General features: G+C 38.1%; 1 protein-coding gene across 1 annotated transcript; it reads right to left on the minus strand.

Moving 5' to 3' along the window:
- Positions 1-10,244: 10,244 nt before the first annotated feature.
- Positions 10,245-12,023, minus strand: LOC106956666 (probable G-protein coupled receptor 151). Its single transcript, XM_015047653.1, has one exon. It carries the CDS (start codon positions 11,723-11,725, stop codon positions 10,589-10,591), a length of 1,137 nt encoding a protein of 378 aa, XP_014903139.1. The 5' UTR covers positions 11,726-12,023; the 3' UTR covers positions 10,245-10,588.
- Between the last annotated feature and the right edge of the window lie 10,075 nt (positions 12,024-22,098).

Raw genomic sequence — 22,098 nt, forward strand, 5'->3', positions numbered from 1 at the left:
CCCAGGAGTCGGTTCGCGCCCTCCTATTGGACGAGAGGAACGTCAATTAAAAACACGCTCCAATGGGAACGTTTGAGTAGTCGACGTGAAGGCGGGGCTTGATTTATCCGCACCCTAACTGTGACCTTACAGTGCTGTGAGCCTGTATGGTGGCAGAATTATATTCAGTTGCGATTTCTGGTAAAAATCTGTCGAATCCCACTTCTTCATTCAGACTAAAATTAAATTGAGAACGAGAGAGAAAGCGAGAGAGAGAAACACACAAACAAAGAGAGAGAGCGAGAGAGAGAGAAAGAGAGAGAGAGAGAGAGAGAGAGAGGGAGAGAGAGAGAGAGAGAGATAAATTATTTATCTAATATTTAAATTACAATATGAAGCACATCCTTAATTCTGTCAGTCCAAAATTATTATTGCTGTTGTTGTTGTTGTTGTTTTCATGCAAAACATGTTCCGTTAATTAACAAACAAACTGAGTTGTACTTTGTCATTAAATTGTATATAACTCACGAATAGCAAGTTACATGCTATTAAGTTGAATAGTAATTGTAATCAGTTTTTCCAACTTCTTATAAGTGGGTGTGTGTGTACTGAACATTACAGATTATGCTGTAGTTCCAAAGCAGGCCACTAGGAGTCAGGATGACACAAGGTTAAAAAAAATTATAATTAAAGAGAAAACTTAGTCTTAAGATTATGGTAATTTGTTTAATGTAAACGTACATACAAAACAATAATAAAAAAGTCTACAAAACATGTAAAAAAATGTATTCCCGTGTGTACATAATTGTTTTATAAAAACACACATTAAGCCTTTTAATGTTGAAAACTTATTTCTACAAAATGATGACAATTAAATAAAAATCAAATAAGTGATTCAAAAAATATTCACTCCCTTCAAGACAGTATTACTCCATTTATTTGTTGAAAATGAAAGCAGGAACCATGTTTGAATGAGGAATGAATGAGGGAATAAGCATGGCTAAATCATAGAGCGAGGTGAATATGTATCTAACCAACAGGTGGCGCCACTTGCAAATAAATCCTCATCTGAATCGGCTTTAACCAAGGATTTCTTCTGAACTAAAATGAGTGAAATGCATTAAGTGGAGCCTCTGCCACCCCGCTGCGTGTTAAAAACATGACGGAGATTAGAGGACGGATTAGCGTCATACCAGGATGTTGCTCATTATCGTGTTATCTTTGGATTAAATATGTCTAAGCCAAAAAGTGTTTGTTGCCCGATAGATTTTCTGCTACATCCATTGATCGTTTCCCCAAAGCAGATTCACCAAACGAGGATAAACAAACTACGTTGTCCTCGCTTGTTATTGTTGCAGTCAAAGCATCACCAGTTTCACACATTGGAATCGGTTTTTCTCCTCCTGGGGAATCCTCACGGCCTGTGAAGCGCTTTCATTTCGTCCCGTATGGCTCTTAGAATGGCTTTGTGAAGTCTAGCAATCATAAATGTAATTTTCCCAGCGTGGCAGTGGAAGCTGCCCCCCTCCCCTCCCTTTAAATTAGGAGTTACTGAAATAAGTGATAATAAGCTGTGAACAAAACATGAAATAAACAAGTAAATGGGCAGACTGACCTTGCAAACAGTGTTGCCTTAATTCTTCACTATTTAGAGAAGCAAATATCTTAAATTTGAAGCTCTATTTTTGCTTAAAGATATATATATATATATATATATATATATATATATATATATATATATATATATATATATATATATATATATATATATAAATGCTTCTGTGACCCAAATAGAATTAGAACATTACAACATCACACAAAATATTGTTTTTTTGTTTTAAACGCTAGCAGTTAGATCTTGTTGAACATTTTTTGTTGTTGTTGTTTTTTTTCAGAGAAACCATGAAACTGTGGTGGGTTTAGTGAGTATTATTGCACGGGAGCACGCACGTATAAGTTGTCACGAGGTTTGACCAAATTGCAGAGTGGAGTTGGGAATGAACATGATGAAAGTTTTTTGAAACAAATCCTTAGTTCAACAGAAGAATTGACGAGACAAGTTGGAAACATTGAAGAAGAAAAAGAAATGGCGGAGTTTATATGTTGTAAGGAGGGAGTGGAAATGACAAAAGAGCCAGAAGAGCTAATTACAGGTGAGTGGATGCAGTTGGAAAAGGAGCAGGTATGAGCAAATGAGGAAATGATTAACAGCTGGGACAGGGAGCGGGACGGTAGGTTAAGGAGAGGTGCAAAACCAAACCAAAAACCAAAGAGGGGCAAAAAAAGGAAAACAAAAAATCTGAACTGCAAACAGAAATAGATATTAATCTAATGAAACTAATCCAAAACACAAGAAATAAACTAAAATGGCAATATAGAACAAAACAAACATAAAGAACTGATCAAAAGAGAAAACTATTGAAGCTAAACGTCCAAACACCAAATTATCACACTGGGAGAAACTCCTACTGGTCAACTCCAATCTTTACAAGCAAAAGTGCTTCTTAAAATTATCACAGTTTCTTAAAAGTCAAAATTGCAGACATTACATTTTGTCAAATGCAATAATCAAAATCATCAGGCAGACACACATCGAATATGTTGGTCAGTGTTCCAGTTGTTATAAATCAAAAGCAGCTCCAAGCAGGTGAGTTTTTAGCCTTGATTTACAGGAAGTCGACGTTTCAGCAGTTTTGCAGTTTTCTGGAATTTTGTTCCAGATTAGCAGAGCTTGAAAACTGAATGCTGCTTCTCCATGTTTGGCTCTGGTTCTGGAAAAGTTGGCAACAGCATGGACGTGTCTTCCAAAAGCAATTTTTAAAGATGTATTTTGTTCCTATAAATAAAACTTTGCAGTCAAAATCTTAAGAGTTATGCATAAGACTAAAACAAACAAACAAACAAACAAACAAACAAACAAAAACAACAAAAAAAGTCATCATCCACAGATGCACGTCGGACAAGGGTCCCTGTCCTCTCCCCGTGTATTTCTACACGCTGGACGTAGGTGGCGCTGTTCGCCTGCTCAGCCACAGGGTCCATCGCTGTCTGGCAGCGTTCATTCTGAACAAGTGAAGTGTAAATAGAAAAACAGGTCAGAGCCAACAGATTTGGCTTCCCATGAGAAACAGGTAACAAGAGGAAGAGAATGTAACACAGCTGCAGTGAATTCGGCTGCAGAGGGAAACACTTGTGTGTATTTTTAGTAAGGTTTGATCAAAATTCAAGCGGAAAGCTGTTTGTGGTTCTTATTTCTTATTCGATACAGTCTAAAAATAATAATAATGAAACGTGCTTTTCATGCAAGCCGACTTCCTTTTGTGCAGCAGCTCCACATGCAACCCAGATCTGGACGTCTTTTAAGTCCTTTTTTTTTTTTTTTTTTTTTTTTTTTTGCCTTTTTTTAAGTTGTTGCAGGACAGAGGACACACAGAGCCCAACAAAGCAACGGCGAGAGCCTGAGGCAGCATCACCAATGCACCATGGTTGAGTGACGAGGGAAAAAAATAAAAGAAAGAAAAAACACACCAAGTGCTGCTTTACAGAAAGAGAAGGATCCCATTCTTTTCAATGGCTTCAACCTTAAAACTCCAGCTTCTTTGGCATGACATGGAACATTTAAAACAGTTTTTAATCCCTGCTTTTAACAGTGACTAATCTCTCTGAGGTTACCGGCTCTCTTAGAAGCTGGTAGTTATTGATTTTTGAGGAGGTTCAGATTCAGGGATGCGTAAATATACAAAACAGACTGGGGACTGCAACATACATAAACCGAAGGAGTGGAACATCACTCTGTGTTGCAAAGAATCAGCCCCCCGAAGCACAAATCTTTGTGACAGTATGTTTTCTTTTTTGGTTTTTCTTGCACTAGTAGATATTGTTTTGCTTTCAGATGAAACAGGGCTGGATTCCATCACTGGAAAACTTAAAGAAGATTCATCTGAAGTCTGAAATCTGAATAAATGAGTCGGATTAAACCAATACAGGAAACATGGGAGCATCTCAAATTGTTAAGCAGTTATTCATTTAAAAATAATAATAATAATAATAACCAGTTTTCTACAACAACTTACATAAGTATTAAAATGCTTTCCAAAGTTGTTTTTGCCAGTTTATTCATGGCTTTTAGTTGTTCCAATCAAGCTTATATGTCTGTCAATGTAACACACCTGGTTGGACAAAGCTAAAGTTGGTTTCCGATTCCACCAGGTACAATTACAAAGAGTAACTGTACCTGGTGATGGCTGTTGGAAGGAAAGATCTTCTGCAGCGGTCTGTACTGCACTGAATCCAGTACTGAAGAAAGAAAACTCACCATCAGTCTTCAGCAACTATAAACCTGTAGCCCCGACATTCCACAACTTGAAGGTCCTGGAGGGACTCCTGTTTTCCCACCTGAATTAGCATTCAAGGATCTAGCAAGACTATCTGCAGTTTGCTTATTGCCGTGGAAATGGAGTTGATGGTGGCATCACACACCTGCTTCAGCAAACCCTCTGTCACAAGACTGTCTTGGGAAGGCACAGTGTCTTCAGTCAGAGGTTTCTTCAGATTCAGTGCAACATTCAGGAAAATGTAAAATCCACTAAAAGAAAACGTCTCGTACAGAAGTATAATATTAGCCCTGCAGCGATGCCCAGGATTCTAAACTTGTGAGTTTACTGAAAATAAATCTTAACCTGTCGTTCACAACTTTCAATTTAACATGATCTGGAAAGCAGAAAAAGATAAATGCTTTTTGATCGTAGGGTCTCTTATTGGTTTTAGAGTGAACTTACGCTCTGCTTACAAAGCTATTTAAGGCTTGTTTTTTTATGGATTAAGTCAGAAGCTGCTGAATATGCTTTTATCCTGGAAGCTGTTGGAATCAGCTGCCAGATGTGCCTTGCTTCCTTTTAAGGTTGTCAGAGAAACATTTAGGTCAGCATTTATACATGTGTTTCTGCCTCCCAGACATGATTTATTATTTTACACTCTCATTACCATGCAGTTTATTTGATTTATTTAATTTTAGTATGTTTTTATTTTAGCATTTTAATGATTTTGATACAAACCTAAAAAAAAAATTTAAAAGAAAAAGAAAATGTGGGCGGGGCCAGTCTGGGAGTTTGCCCTCCCACTTCGCTTGATCGCATTCTACACCACAATATTAAAGGGGCATTATTATTGTCTTTAAACAAATGACTTAAAACAAATTTGACTTTGCAATTGAACACCTTTAAATTGGGTCTCTGTCTCTTTAAAAACTCCTGCTCTTTCTGAAGATCCACCTTCAGGAAGTCGTCAAAACTTTGCTGCTCTACTAACCCTTTGATTATGTTTTTATCAGCTATGACTGAGAAGTAGCTCATGTAAAGAGCTCAGATGATGCTCAGTTCCACCAGGATTTTGCTAATTGTTGCTGACTAGTTTGTAGGAGCTGAGTCGGGCAGTTGCAGGGCGAGGGCTGGTCTGTGAGCTGGAAGTTTGGATGCTCACGTCACACGTTTTAGGTCTAGAAACTTTGCTTGTGGGCTCGATGAAGCATTTCTCTATTGATCTGATAATGAGGTGCTTTTCTAGACGTTCATCCCTTGTTTTACATCAAACCGTAGAGTGTGTGTTACTGACATGTCTGACCTTTGAAAGTATTCACACCAGCCCTGTTTAGGCCACTTTAATCAAACTCAGGTTTGTTTGCCTAGAAAGTTTGTTTGGGGAGAGACAGTCGAAAAATCCAAACTCTGGTCCACCTAACAACCTAGATCTCTCTCTGTTCGACTGAAGTAAACTCTGGCACGGTTAGAATGCATATGTGAATGCCAAGCGGATCAAAGACCACTCCAAAAGCAGGAAGTGTACTATAGGGCATTCTGGATAATTATGACCAAAACAAACATACAAATCTAGAAATGGGTCATGGTCATTTATCAAAGACAAAAGACAAATCTTACAGCCGCTAAAATCTGATGCCGCTCTATTTATGTTTACACTCTGTAAAGAAGGAAGTTGCACTTAGTGTCTTTTTCTGAGGTTTTCGTGTCACTTACTTCAGTGGTTCTTGATGCAGCGCCCCCACAGGCGAGGAGGTGAACAGGTTTTTCAAAGGTTTTGGTTGGTTTGACAAAATGCAACTGAAAATGTAACAAATGATGCAATTTTGGTCCCCAATCGAATCGAGTTTACTGGACTATCAAGTGTGAAACACACAAAGTCTCATCTCAACAATGAACATATTTAAAGGCACAGAGGAGCTCAGATGTCCACTGATGTAATTTAATAGGAAAGACTTTTTCTTATGACTTTTAACCAGTTAATATATTAATAGCATCTACTGGTTTCCGCTCTGAGCTGCTGTAAGATTTGGAGATCTTTCTGCCACCCAGAAGGAGCCCGTTTCCTTCCATCAGAGTGTTTACCAGCGAAGCAGCGGCTGCCTGTGACTCCCACTCCCCTGCAGATTTGACATTTTAGTCCACCCTGGTGAAAAGAAAGGTTACCGGTTCAAGAGAGGGGGGGAGAAAAAAAAAAAAAGCTCTGCAGCATGATTTCACTTCTGCACATATAATTAATTCATTGAGAATGGACCCTTTCTCCAAATGTCTGCCCTGTGGTCACTCATTTCTTTTACACTATTATCCGCTCTATTTTTAGAGTTTTCATCAAAGAGGAGGATATTGCATTGCATAACAGACTTTTCCTCACACAGCACATGTGTTCATAGGAGACCTATTAAATTAATACCTGTGATTCTGGCTGTAACTATCACAGGTGCTGCACATAATTAGCAGTTTTAATATTGGATCTTTTTCTCCATATTGTGTCATTGAAGTTAATTGGTTAGCTTTTTATTTTTTAACAAAAACAAAATTTCACACTCCTGCTGATGCTCTGAGTTCACCTTGAAGACTGCCGAGTCTGAATGCAAATGAAAAGATAAGAGTGGATCTATCCAGTCTAATTCTATGCTTTGTGCTCTTAGCGATGTTATCATTTATTATTTATTTTATAGTTAGAATACCAAATTGCACTTTGATTTGTTAAGGTTTATTTTACATATTTGACCAAGGTAGTCATTCTGTTGTTTTTGTCAGTTTCACTTTCGTTATTATTTATTTTGCACTCACTAAACAAATTAAAGTTGTGTTGTTTTGTTTGACCAAGCTTGTGAGGCTATTGGTGTGTTTTAGTGTGCTGTTCTGATGCAGATGTAGTAAAGGAATTTGTAATTCAGTACATTTATGTCTGTGTTTTAAAACAATAAACATTTTAAATCAATTCAGCACCGTTTTTCTGTGTTGGATCGGTATCAGCCGATTCTAAACCTCATATCGATATCAGTATCGGTATCAGAAGTGGGGAAAAAAAGTGAATCGGTGCACAATGTAGAAATATTCAAAGCAAATTGATACTTTTTGCACAGTACTTTATCTCAAGCTAAAAAAAAACATCTGTAGTAACACATATGCACAAATTCATAATTCCCATTCAAGAGAAAAAAGCAAGCCCAAAATTTTGTCAAAAATGTTACTTAAACTACAGTGTCAAAAATCCTTCCTTGCATCACTAACATGCCTGAACCCTGTTAGAATACCCAGTGACATTCACTGCTGGACCTAATTATAGCCAGGAGTCCAGGAAAATCCCGACGTGTGTTTGGATGCTCATATGTTTGTGTGTCAGAGGAGTCAGAAGAGATCGCCTCTAATTGGATCCTGGAGGTGGATTGTGAACTGGAGCAGGGAGGCCCGGTCGCTTTGAGATGACCTCCCGCCACTGCACGGCGTGGCGTGGAGACGACCTTTCACCCTGACAGTCCGTCTTTGACCAAGGAAACGAGCAAATGAGGAAATGAAGTATTCTTGATATGAAATGTCTGTTTAAGATCATATTAACCCCAGAATATTTATAGCTATATTTGGTATTTTTTTTTACCTATATATATTTATTTCACATTCGCACAGAGTGATGAAATGATTTAGGAAGTTAACACAAAACACCGTATCAGCTGTACTGAGGAGATTTTTCAAAAGATGCGTATGCATCTACAAGATTTCCCTTAAAGGAGTGAAGCTCATCCATTTTGTTTGCCACAGATCTCAAGTTTTCCATCATGATTGATGGTACATGGTTTAATCTTCATCTTCTTTCTCTCTGCTTTGCTTTTGGTCTAAATTCACATACCAGCTCTCTAAAGCATATATTTGGGCTTGTATTTATGGATATTTTTTTTATTTTTGAAATACTCACTACCTGCTTCCACTTGGAAAGAGCCGTCTTGGTTATATATCAACAACTGTTCAGAAACAACAACAACAAAAAAAAAAATCAAATCAAATAAAATAAAACTCAAAGATTTTTCCAGCTCCACAGCATCTAAAACCAGAATGGAAAATGTTTCCAAAAAACATTTTTTAAAAAAAAAAAAAAAAAAAAAAGTAATAAATTGTAAGAGTTGTAGTGGAGCTACAAGCTAACTCAAGCAAACTAGTCTGTTGTGAAATTTTAGACTGTCATAATATATGTCAAATTCTTTGGTTGCTCTCATATAGTAGCCAAAGAATAATGCTAACATAGCTTGTTAGCAATGGATTCTACAAAGACACATGTACTGTTTCAGTTGCTTTAAAATGCTAAAGTTAGCTAAAACAAGTAGCATATGTCTCATTAGCTGTTAGCTTCCACCTCAGAAAATGTAACGGTTCCAAATAAACCTGAAGTAAAAAGACATTTTGCTACAAAAGGTAAGCAAAGTATTGCTGATAATACCTAGACAGGTTTTTTTTTTCAAAGAAATCTTGACCTTTTATTGAGATATATAAATTCATAAAGCTAAATGCTATAAATATCCACACTGCTTAAAAGTTAGAAATTTAGAGTTTAAACCCCGCCCTAAAAAATTTTAAAAATGGTAAAAAAAAATTGAAGCAAACAATATTCACCATCTACAAAACAAACAAGTAAATATAACTTATTAGTAGTAAAATTTGTTTTATGATTAAAATTATAGTAACCAAATAATAAGAATAAAGAAAACGTCTGTGAAAAAATGAATTTTTCATTGATTCAAACTGGGACAAAAAAAAAAAAATGCATCAACAATAATAAAGAGACAACTGGAAACTAGTGAATCTAGGTAAATGATGGTTTCACTAAAACAACATTTATGACATGACCCAAATTGCCCCGGTGGATTAGCTGTCAATCTAATATGGGAAAAGGGATCTCTGTCTGAACTGTGCATGTAATCGCTGAGCATTCTTCATTAAACTGAGAGATTTGATCCAGGTCCAACTGCATTTTATCTCTGATTAAAGTCATGTTCAATAGCCATTAAAAACAAAAACAACGACCGTCCTGATAAGTAAGAGTGTTTTAATGCTCACGTGTCACACAAAGAGAATCACAACTTGATTGCCGGAGTTTCCATATATACAGTTGTATTTTTACAAAAAATAAAAAATAACAACAATAAACAAATGTCATATAGACAGTGCATCAAAGTTGTAAACAAGAAGAGATATTCAAAATAACAGTAAGTAGCAACAGAGCCGGTCCAAGACTTCATTGGGAGTTAGACATAATTTGATCCATATATTATATAATTGAAATATTTATAGTTATTATTTACAACTAGACAGTCAGATCATTCACACAATGTATTATATTGATTGACATTGACAAAGGACTGCATGATGCTTGAATTACATTCACTTCACATAAAGTGAAAAAACGAAAATATGTTAAGCAGAAAAGTAAAGTCAAAATTTAGAGTTACATTCTAAAATGTACATTGTAATAATAAAAAAAGATTTAGATTATTAATCTCTCCTGATTGATATTTAACATGATATGATTTACATGTAAAATTTAGAATTTTACAATTTATTAATTCAAATTGTACTACAAAAATTATTATATTAACAATTTTTGAAAATAAAAAAATTGTCAAGTTATAAGAAAATAAATAAATAAATAAATAAATAAATAAATAAATAAATAAATAAATAAATAAATAAATAAATAAATAGGTAAGGCATATAAATAAGCATATGCACAGTAAATAACTTTTATATATACTCAACATTTGTGTACTTACAGTTTTTCATGTACCAAAATTCTAATGTAAAAGATTTTGCTTAAAAGTTTGATTTATATTTTCAACTAAAATTATCAGTTATTTTGATCCATTAGTATTAATGAAGAAATAAGACATTTTTTTTAAAGAAATCCAATGTTAAAAAATGTAATAATAAAAACAAATGAACAGAAAGTTTTGCTATGCATTTTTAAAGACTACACTAATTAACAAACAACATTTTAAACATTGTGAATCCCAAATGTAAACGTGCAAAACAAAACCTTACTCTAAAACTTTTGTGACAATTCTACTGCTCTCTAGTTCCCCTGCTGGCGTGGAGGCCCATAACCAGCTGCTCAGTTTGCGATGCCTTGGGCCGGCTCTGTATAACAGCAAACCATGATAGTGTACAAGTTTATATTACATCTAATCATGCTCACGATACCGAACAGGCCACCTTTAGCAAAGGTCTAAGTGGACGTACTATAAAGCAGCCAACAACAAACTGAAAATCTCCTGCTAAAAAGCAAACAAACAATAAAAAGTTCATTACAGCATCTTCTCCTCTTTCTCCCACGGAACTGGATCGTGTTCGTCCTCCACGTGCGTGTTCCGGCGCCCCGTCCAGAAGTGCTCCACGTCGGGGAACGTCGCCTCCTTCGTCTGTGAGACGGCGTTGCCCACCGCGTTCGCCGCGACCTCCGCCCCGTTCCCCTCGGTCTGCGGGCACTTCACCTCGGGTGCGCGCTTGTCGCTCCTGCACGTCGCGACGAACCAGATCGCGACCAGTCCTTGGCGCACGTCGTCGTACATGGTCATCAGGACGACCGGGGACAGGGCGCTGCACGCGTAAAGGAGGACCTGCGCGAACATCATCAGCCCCGCCGGGGGTCTGTTGTAGCCCAGTCTGATCCACGTGAACGTCCCCCACTCGGGCAGCAGCATGAGCCCCACGGCGCCGCTCAGGCACAGCAGAACCAGCACCACCTTGCTCTGATGTCGCGGGCTCGGCGCGTGGTTCACGGCGGTGTACAGAGTTTTGGTGTAGTACGCGATCGTGAAGATGACCGGCGCCACGAACGCCACGCTCGGGTAGATCTTGTAGAACAAACTCATGAAGTCAGACGCGCACACAGGCATCTCGGAGACGCAGACGAAGTCGTCGCCGCGCGGCAACAAGGCGGCGAAGAGCATCTGCGGGATGGGGAACATCATGGACACCGTCCAGATGAACCCCAGCGCTCCGTGGATCCACGTGGGGCTGTAGAGGGGCTGCGACGCGGCGGCGCGCGGCAGCAGCGTGTGCTTGGCTTTGGTGGTGGCGACCAGGATGAAAGTTTTCGCGACCACGCACGAATGCTGGAACCAGTCTGTGGTACGGCACGCGAAGCTCCCCAAGGTCCAGGTCTGTCTGTAGTAGGTGACCGCGCGCACGGGCGCGCACAGCAGCAGGATGGCCAGGTCCGTGGAGGCCAGCGAGGCGAGGAGGGCTTTCACCTCAGAGCCCCTGCCGCTCCTGAAGTCGCGGATGAAGATCAGCAACACCAGCAGGTTGCACACCGCGCCGGACACGCAGATCCCGATCAGGAGGACGGGCATGGCGGTCCGGGTATCCTCTCCCCGGAGGAGCTGGACTCCTCCGACGAAATCGAAAAAGGAGACATTAGTCGGTCGATCAATATCCATCTCCTCCTGCTACGAGTTTCTCGAAAAAGTTATCCACCCCCAAAAAAGATTCAAATGAATAATTCTTTTTATTTTTTAAGTTCAAAATTCTCTCCAAAAGCAAAGCGGAGGAGCTGCAGTAGTGCTGACACGCAGCAAGTGGGAGGGCAGACTGGTAGGTACGGGCTATTTCAAGTCCTGCCATTTAGCATCGTCAAGCGCTCACGTCACTTTATCAGTGGGACTCCAGGCTACAGCACGCGTAAAGGCGAGCGCAGCGTGCCGCGGTTTACACTCCAGCCTCAGAGGAATCGCTGCTCACACACACACACACACACGCACACACACACACACACACACACACACACACACACACACACACCTCCTCACACCTTCCGCATTCATCACGTTGCAAACCGCAAAGTTCAATAAATATCACTGGGATTTGACGGGACAAACCGAGAAGAAGTATTAAATCATTGTGAAGCAGAATAAAAATAACATCTTTTATTTTTTCCTTCCATTCTTTGCAAATACACATTTGAAAAATGAAACAAATTGCCTTCAGAAATCAGCAGGGGGAGTCATTTTGAGTGGAAATTAATCTCAAGTAATAGAATCTGAATTTTCACAGGGATGGTCTGAAGTTGTATAGGGCCTTGAGCAGAATTTGATGTGGGGCCCCTCTCCCTATTTAGAACATCATCACCACTAACAGCCTTTCAATACAGATTTAAAATCATGTTATTTTTATGGGTCTAAATAAAAATAAGAAAAATCCATAGAGAGGTAAATTAATAAATGATGTGATTCTGCCTCTCACACTGATGCCTAATGAAAAGCTACATCACACAGTATGTTGTGGTGGATGGATTGATCCAAAATATTGATAATATTGATACCAAGTGTATATCAGTATCACATCAACAGTAGTGTGGTAAAAGAGATACTTTACTTTCAGATTCTCTTTTGAATTTTATTTTTGTATTGTAGTTTCTCAACTCTACCTCAGAAAAAAACCATTTTGATTTGCTCTCAAATTATCTTTTTTATTTTGCAATTTTCTTAATTAAGAAAAATAGCACTTAAAATTGTTTTATTTTTATATTATGTTTATTATGATAACATGTTATTAAAGTATTTTAGAGGCACCTATGGACTTTGTACAAATTCTGTCCTATGTTATAACAAAATAATTCAAAGGAAAAACCACAAATACACATAAAAAGATCAAAAGTTTAATGATACATCATTAAACTTTTATACATTGATATATATTTAAACTTAAATATCAAAAAATTGTCGATATTGATAATGGTATTGACGATACTGACCTAGTATTAATTTGGTATCAGATCGATACCAAAGCATAAACTGTCGCAAACCTTTAGTTGTCCTGTTGGTTAAGTTAAATGTTTTTTGTAAAGTTTGCGACAGTACAGGGTCAGTGCTCTCATATTTGATTTGGAAATTTCCCCCAAGAAAACGTACTGTGGGCGAGTCAGGACAGCAGGCCATGCTCTTCCCCAGGCCATGCCTTTGTAATGTGAGCACAATGGGGCTTTGCTTTGACTTATTAAAAATGTATGAATGTCCCTGGGAAAAAAGTATGTCTTGGAGACAGCATATGCTGCTCCAAAATCTTGTTATTCTTTCTGTATGAACACTGCCACATATAGTTATGAACCAGTTCCATCAAGAACGCTGGTCCTGTAACGACACATCTGTTTGATGGATCAGACATCACAGGTGTAAAGTTTAGGCTAAACATGCCTAAAACTTCGTTTTGAAATAGTTTTCCTCACTTTGTCACATTTTAACAACAAACTTTAATGTATTTTATTGTTGTTGTTGTGACAGACCCACAACAAACGGTGCATAATTGCAAAGTAGAAGGGAGTTCCAAAAAACTAGCAGAGCAGATACCATCACATTCCAAGTAAACAGTATAAGCTAATTGAAAACCCAGTGGCCATGTCATTATTTAACCATTATGTACACATGTCTGAAATATTAATATAACAGTGGCTCATTACTACAGACCCAGTCAAAGTCCAAAACTAAATCTAACTTGGATTTTGTGGCTAGTCTTCAAAAATTACTGTTCACAAATGGCTTTTATCTAATATGATTTAGGAAAAATGAAATGGGTAAAAATTTCAGGCTATGGAAAAAAAAAAAGCCAAACAGGAAGTCATAATTATGAGTTTTAAAATCATAATTAGGAGAATAAAAGTCGTAATTTCAAGAATAAAAGTCAGAATTTCAACTCACAAAGTCATAATGATGAGACTCAAGTCAATTTTAACTTTCAAAGTCAAGAATAAAAAGATAAAAAGACACCTTCTTTTCAGGAAAAAAAAGGTTGCCCTACCGTCTTGTAAATATGAGTTTGAAAGTCAAAGTTATGATTTTGTCTCTAAAAATTACAACTTTGTAACTCATAATTATGACTTTGAATCTCATCATTATGACTGTAAAAGTCAAAAAACATGACAATCTCAAAATGATGACTTTATATCTCATAATTATGACTTTAAAATGTCAAAAAATTACTGTGAAAAGTTGGTAAAAAAAAAAAAAAGTCAGGCAAGCAGCTAGAGACATACCCTCAAAGACTTAACAGCAGTAGTACAAACTGGTCAAAACTAGATCAAAAACTTTTGAACTTGATCACTTCAATGATCTCTAAATTCAGCCCAATTATCGGTCTGGCGGTGGGCCTGAGGTTCACGACACCAGAATGCACCACAGCGAGGTGTTTACTGGGCCCGAAGTGGCTCCGGATGGTGAGGGTGGTCGTGGTTGCGGGGGGTGAGGAGAGGGAAGAGGAGGGGATGAATGTGGAGAGGTGTGGGTGCCCACTCAAATGCTGTCACCTCCTCTAAGAGGGCTGGTTGCTAGGAGACCGTCACTACCATCGCAGCACGGGGCAAGAAAGATGTGTGAGGTGTCATGAAGTAGTGTGGGATATGGATGGATGGAAGGATGAACGGATGGAGAGGCTTTAAAGGGAAATCTGGAGCTTTAGATCTGTTCAGTGAGCGGCTTCAGCAAAGTGGTTGAACCCACTATGTGTCTTAAAAACATCCATCAAACTGTTATTTTTAAACCAAGAATAACTTCAGAAGCGAAGGAACGTATGAGAACAGCTTGAGTTTTTAAATGGATGCAGTAACACTTTTCAGTTGGATTAACTGTCTAAAAACAAAATAATCAAAGGAAGGTTGTCATAAAAACATTTTATATTGTGGACATCAGAAAAATTTCAGTTTGCATGACAAAAAAAGTTGAAAGTGTTCCATTAAACTGGGCACAGGTGTTCCTCAAGGACGTATGCTCAGTCCTCGGTCTTTTACTTTTCTGATATACAAGTCCACTGCCAAATTCAGAATAAACCAGCTTTTCTAAAGAATGTTGATACATACAAGAGTTATGGAGAACTTAAGAGCCAGGGGTCCATCAAGTTACAAACAGAAAAGGCTATCTTGAAATCTCTTAACTACTCATAACCATTTAATATACAGCTCTGGTAAGAATTAAGAATAAACTTTTCATCAGCACGTATGTCATACAAATCTAAGGGCTCCTGAGGTTTTAGCTGAATATCAGCTGATTTGTCATTCTTTGTGAAAATGCTTAAATTGACATATAATACAGGCTGCATTTGCAGTCCCGTTAACATTTGATTGTCCTTTAACAAGTTGCTGAAAAACTACAACTTTGTCTTTTGGGGTGTTTTTTTGGGAGGAGGGTTTGCTATCAACAAGTCTCTGGTCAGATTGTGAATGGAGTTTATTTAAATTGGTTGGGTTTATGACTTCTTATTATATAATGTTTTTAATTCTCTAAAGGGGAAGAAATTGGGTTGTTTGGGAAGTTTAATATCAACTTGGTGCTTAATCCATTCCAGAACTGACATCTGTACGTCTGCAGAGACGTACCTTTCATGATTCTTGGGAATCCCCATCCTCGTTTCTCATAGACCTGCATCTTCCCCAATTTTTGCTTGTGCAGAGTTTCAAATCACTGCAACATTCAATCCTCATTTTAGCTCGGACTGTTTATCATTCGTGTTTTAATGTGGCCTGAATGATTCCTGGAGGAATATCAATCTCTCTGAGGTTTGACATAATCAAGGTTTGATTCCTTTGACAATTTTCCATGCTTTCTGGAGCCACTGGTTATTCCTCTCAGCAATCTTCTGTCTTCTACAGACAGAAGATTCCTTTCTGAATTGCGTGCGCACCCACAGCTCTTTCTTTCAATAGTAGAGCTTCTTCTTGGGAGACGACCATAACCAACTGAGAGGAACAAATGTCCATGAGTGTCATTACCTATTTTAGATCCCTGGATTCGCCACTCAAACCTCGACTGGGTCGGTATTGTGTGGGAGTTGGATCCCTCGCATCTCCCTGAGGCTAGCACCGAGTCGCAGAGGGACAGAATAACAGTAAAAGAGAATGACAGCGAGAAGGGGGAGCGCATACACAAAAACGCCGGTGTGGGTAAGAGTAAGTAATGTTCCCTTTGGAGAAATTCCAGAAGAGACTCAAAAGAGGAAGTACTTTTTCATCCACAGGGACGTCTGTCCTAAAAAGCAGGCCTGGCCATTGCAAATGCTTGTCCCACATCCCTGGGTGCAGAAAAGCTTTCACAGTGCTAAAGAAAAGCGGCGCGTTTCATTCAGAGAGATCAAGGGTCGCCTCGGTAACTGTTATTGATCTCATTGCTCAGATGTGTAAAATCGATTAGCAGTCAGTTGCTTGTGTTGTTATTGTTAGCCTGTTTTACATGAACACTGACTCCTTTCAACCCACCAAGGGAGAAACGCCATCAGACTGAACTGTCGGCTCCTCAGTAATATTCATACCAGGGCCATTTCTGGTTTTGTGGACAACCTACACAAGATGCTGTTTGGGAGCTTAGGAACATTTTTGGATCAAATTTTTCTGTATCTCTTTGGTTTAGGAAATTATTTTAGTCTTTTACCAGCAACAAAAATGAGAACTTTTGTCAAAAACCCTTTCTGTGTTTTTTCCTTCATGATGACACTGGTGTTCTCATGAAACCATGACTTACATGTGACAGTGACAGTTAAGGTATTAAAAATTTTAATTAATTAAGCGTGTTTCGTAGAGTTAGAAAAATGCTGGACATTGTTTGGTTTGTCTCACCGCATTACAACAAAAGCAAAACAACTAACTACTAAAAGGAACATACTTTGTGTTGTACCTAACCTGTATTTTATTTAGGGAGACATAAATGTGAAAATCTCCTAAAAATGTACAAAAAGCCTTCATTCATATCTCCTCCATTTGCTGTGTGGCCAAATTTGCATCACTATTGAACTGCTAATGGAGGTAACAAATAATTATTCCAAGGGCCACCAATGGGTCCAATGGGCCCCAGGTTCCACAGTTTGGACACCCTTGTTCTAAGAACATATTCATAACTTGAATTCTGCATCTCTGCCAAGTTCTCCCAGAGCTTCCTGACTGTTCTTCATGGTGCCGTATGTTCACTAATGTCTTCTAGCAAAGAATCTTCTCTGAGAAAAACCCCCCAAAACACACACACACACACACATACACACAAACTAGTTTTGAAAAAAAAAGTGACTTCTGAAGGCAGTCGATTGGACTAGCTTATATTTTAGCAGTATCAGAGTAGAAATGGCTGAGTACACACTCTACATTTCATCAATCTGTTTGAAAAAAACAAAAACAAAAAACAAACAAACTGTGAAAACCATGTTTCGTTTGCATTCCATGTTACAATTAACCCCTAGCTTTTTTTTTTGGTCTATCACATAATATTCCACTAAAACACATTTCGGTTTGGGGTTGTAACATCACAAAATGTGGGAAAAGTTCAAAAGGTTTTCAAGTCTTGAAACAATGTAACTACCAGTTTTAATTTCCCTTTATTAGCTTCGCAAGCGACTGCAGGAAACATAATTATCGTCATCACAGTTTTGTTCATTTGAAATCAGGCATCACGCGAAGAGATAAATGAGTCTCTTTAGCAAAAGGGCAGACTCCCCTCCTGCAAAACAGCAAATAATTAATGGCGGGCTTTTTTATAATGTGTAAGTGGGTAGGGAGGGGGGGAGTAGCGGGGTGGCGGATGTAGGCTTTAATCATAAATACATAAAAAGCTGAGACATACCCTAATGACTGCTCAGGAATATGACATTAGCAGGTACTGTGTATGTTATGACATTCAGAATTTTTCACTTCCTGCCTTTAAAAGTTTGCTTCTTGTGTTGAAGGTTAGCTTGGTGCTGCCACCTGCTGTGCTCCTGCTGGTTGTTGTCGTGGCCTGTCAAGTCCCAACAGCGATGCCGCAACTTCTTAAGAGCACCTGTCAGATCGGTAGTGTGTCTGATAGATTTCAGTGAGTTCGGGAAAAATAAAGACTGTAGCTTAATATTTAACCACCTTAGATCTTATTAACACCATCCGGCAGAAGCTGAACACTCAATTTGTGGGTTTTTCCAGGCCTTTTAACATGAACTGGGGCTGAGGGAAGCAAACTTGTGTCAGAGAACTTTAATAGGAGGCTGCCATCTTGTGACGGAAGAGGGTAAATGCATTCTTTGTGTCAGAAATGGTAATTACATCAGCCAGTTATTTTAGGGGCACATTATCTCTTAAAGATAGAGGATATTCGCTTTTTTTTATTGTATGTTAGAAAAAATATTTTTAAGAAATAGCCATCAGTTGGAAAGAACAGCTTTTGTTCAAACAATCAGAAAGCAATAACAGCCATTCACCGCTAGATGGAGACATTAATGCATTTTTTTTTAGTGAAGTACACAGTGAATTGTTTTAGTTTGGGGCCATTCTTTAGATATAGCTGTGTTTTGGGGGATGATTACGTGCTTGTCAGATTTGTTATTGACAAGGTACTATTTTTTGTTGTTGTTTTTGCATTTTGTAGTGTTACACACACAAACCTCATATCAGGACTTTGTGTAGGAGATAAACAGAATGTAGTATAAAGTTATGAGATTGGATGGAAATTATAAATCTTTTTTCATTTTACATTTTATTTCAAAGAAGTTAAAAATATTTCTTTCAGAATTACTGATATGCACATCCAGAGACTGAAAGTGAGGCCCATTCTTCTTTGAATGGGGTAGTATGTGAACAAACGTTTGTGGGTTTTGTTCCAAATTCTTCTTCAAAAGAATTTAAATCTGGACTGGAACAGAAGCATTTAATACAGATTTTTTTTTTCACAAATAAGAAATTGTTCCTGAATTAAGTGAAAAAAATATGTCAGTGGACCTAGTAGTTTTTGTAGACATATATGTTGAAGAATTACTGACTTAGAACAAGCTGATTTATATAGCTGAAAACTTGCTTTTAAGCTATTCTTGTCTTAATTTAAGTTACTGAGATATTTGCACTAGAAACTAGACAGAAATTCCTGGTAAGATCTTGTGTTTTGCAGCGTGGAAAGCCATTCTACATGTGTGTTTTCTCATTCCTCCCCTTGGAAGGACTATTTTATCAACAAATGCTACGTTGTGAGGATCCACTGCTCCTTATTGGGGCCAAAGCCCAGGCCCCACAAGAAGAAGTGCTGTTTTGGGTTAGGTGTTAAGTTTAGGATGAAGGTGTGAATTGAGTTTAGGATCAGGCGTGTACTGGTAATGGTTAGGTGGAGGGTTAGACTATGGAACCACATAAAGACAGTTAGAAAGTTGGCCTTCTATCACCTGAAGAAGATTTCCAGGATCAAGAGAAACTCATCCAAGCGTTTATCTTTAGACGGACTGATTACTGCAATAGTATCTTTACAGGTCTGCCTAAAAAAAATTAATCAGACAGCTGCAGTGATCCATAAACTTGATTGATTAATTGATATAAATGAATGACAAAATGATTGGAAGTAAATCAAAGTCCTTGTGAAGATAGAAACACACACACACACACACACACACACACACACACACACACACACACACACAGCTGAATTGCTTCAAGTTAAAGTTTAATACACGCAATAAGAGACCAAATGTGTTTTGCTTATGGACCCAGCACCATAAAAAAAGACTCTCTTTGTCTAATCTAGATGACTTCTACGTTCTCGATGCGCGTGAGGCCCCGCTAATCTTGTTCTCCATCGGCCCCCAGTGTGTGCTTAATGAAAACGGGCTTATCATGATGTTGGCCTCGGGGTGACGTCGACTTTCTCCGTCGCTGCAGAGGACAAGGTGAAAGCCGGTGAAACCATGTGACCCGGGGTGGGTAAGGTAGGAGGGGGGGAATCTCCCAGCAGCCATAGGTGCCATCAGGGGCCGGAGTGCGAACAATAACCGAGAGAGAATAAAAACGAAGAGTTCAATTGGAAAGCGATTAAAATGAATAGAAGCTCGGTCCAGATAAGGCACATCCCATTTCCTCATCTATTTAACATTCATTGAATTGAATAATCCGGCCTTATTATCGTAAATAGTCTGCATATTTACCCTGAATATGCTAATTTATGTTTGCTGCGAGCGCTCGCCGACTTAATAATTTTTTCATCAATATATACATATCTCCGGCTTCCTACTATAGCTATCTCTAGAGAGGAAATGGAGAGAGAGTGAGAGAGAGAGAGAGAAACCTGGAGACACAGTCATATGGTGCTCTTTGAGTCTGTAACTTTTTTATTCTCCCCTCCTTTTATTATTATTATTTTTTTTTATGTTTTGCACTTTGCCCAGGGCCAACCCAGTTACATTTCAATCAAAAGATTCATTGTAAACTCATTATCCCAAACTAGGCTCTGATAATTGGCTGTCGTTTTGCATAGTGGCGGCGGGCTGCCTCCAGGCCAAATGACTGTGGCCTTATCTTTCACTTTTAAGGAAAAATAATAGACAATTTATCATTAATCTTTTCCAGGAAATAATAACAAGTTAAATGTCATTCCCCGTGTCATGCCTTACAAATCAAATTGTGTTGCTCTGGGCCCGAGCCGATCGCTGGCTGACCTATCCTCTTCATTGTGAAGGTAACAGAGAGCACAGAGAAACTATTACCATAAGTCTTCTGCGCTGCATAAATATACATGTAATGCTGGATATAAGGATGTTTTCCCTTTGTGAGCCTGTTAGGGCTTTAGCTCCTAGTGATTGAGTAGTTCCTTTTTCCCCTTAGAATTGCTTGTCTCCATGTTCTTCAGTTACAGTTTTCAATTAGGTTATTGTTCCTCAAAACTCTCCCTAATGCTAAGCAGCGCATATGAATTACATTTTGGGCCTATAGAGAACATTGATTGCTTTATTTGCATCAATATTAAATTTTTTCTCCATTAAAGTGTAATTGGTCTCCAGGTGATCATGTCTGTCTTTGATTCTCATAGTCATTTCTACAGTCTGCTGTGCTACTTTAGGCTTAACTATATCAGATCAGTGCTAAGTGGTGTATAGTAGTGAAATAAATTATATCTAAACCCGTGTCTCTCAAACTTTGGCACAACTGCCGCTGGTGATATTTGGGTTGCCTTGAGGTAAAATGTTTTGGCATTAAGTATGTGGGAGATAAATATGACTAACAGTGAAATCGAGGCTAAAAACACACCAGTTTAGAAACAGTTGGTCAATATAATTGCTTAGAGTTGACCAACAAAAATTGGGCAATGTTCCAGTTGGTCATTGGATGTTTCTGGATATTGATGATTTTTATGATGCCACTTGACAAAATGTACCGTCTGCTACTGGTTTCTGTATGGTGTTTTTTTAAATTACTTTTTATTGTTGTATTTTTTCAATATAAAGCACTTTGAACTGCCTTGTTGCTGAAATGAGTTATACAAATCAACTTGCCTTGATTTAACTTGTATGACCAGCAGCCGAAACCATCTGAATTGTAGAAATGCAATTTTTGTTTGCTTTGTCTTCTACTGCAGTTCTCTTATCAATGAGGCAACTATTTTGGATTTGGAGGTTGGGATTGGTGGGAAACATCCCATTTTGCTCTTTGGGGTTGACAAGTAGAAATCTCAATTTGTAAAAATGAGATTTCTCATCGAAACCTCAAACCTTCGGCTCTCTATCAAGTGCCAAATGGTAGGACTGAACAATTCCAGAATCTGGTGTGCTACTAATTAACAATAGGAATATTTAAAGTATGTACCTCAAATATTGGAAAATATGAACCAAAGAATAATAAAAGAATCTAAAAAGCAATTTGTAATTTTTATCTAAAACGTAGTTAAGATAAAAAATAGATTCTCGAATTAGATTTAAGTACAATAAACACATTTTTTAAACCGAATGGTTTTCCAGTTACCTGTAGCTAGGTTAGGTTTATTGAGTTTCTTACTTTTGTCCTAGCAAAAGTTGTAATTCTTGTTCTTAATAAAAAGCTGTGAGGCTCAGTGAGTGAGTGACC

The sequence above is a fragment of the Poecilia latipinna genome, unplaced genomic scaffold (genome assembly GCF_001443285.1).
Source record: "Poecilia latipinna isolate Pla-1442-1.1 unplaced genomic scaffold, P_latipinna-1.0 Scaffold838, whole genome shotgun sequence".
Taxonomy (NCBI): domain Eukaryota; kingdom Metazoa; phylum Chordata; class Actinopteri; order Cyprinodontiformes; family Poeciliidae; genus Poecilia; species Poecilia latipinna.

Bases quoted from the DNA above. Each gene is read 5' to 3' on its own strand.
- LOC106956666 (XM_015047653.1), bottom strand. From the start codon at position 11,725: ATGGATATTGATCGACCGACTAATGTCTCCTTTTTCGATTTCGTCGGA.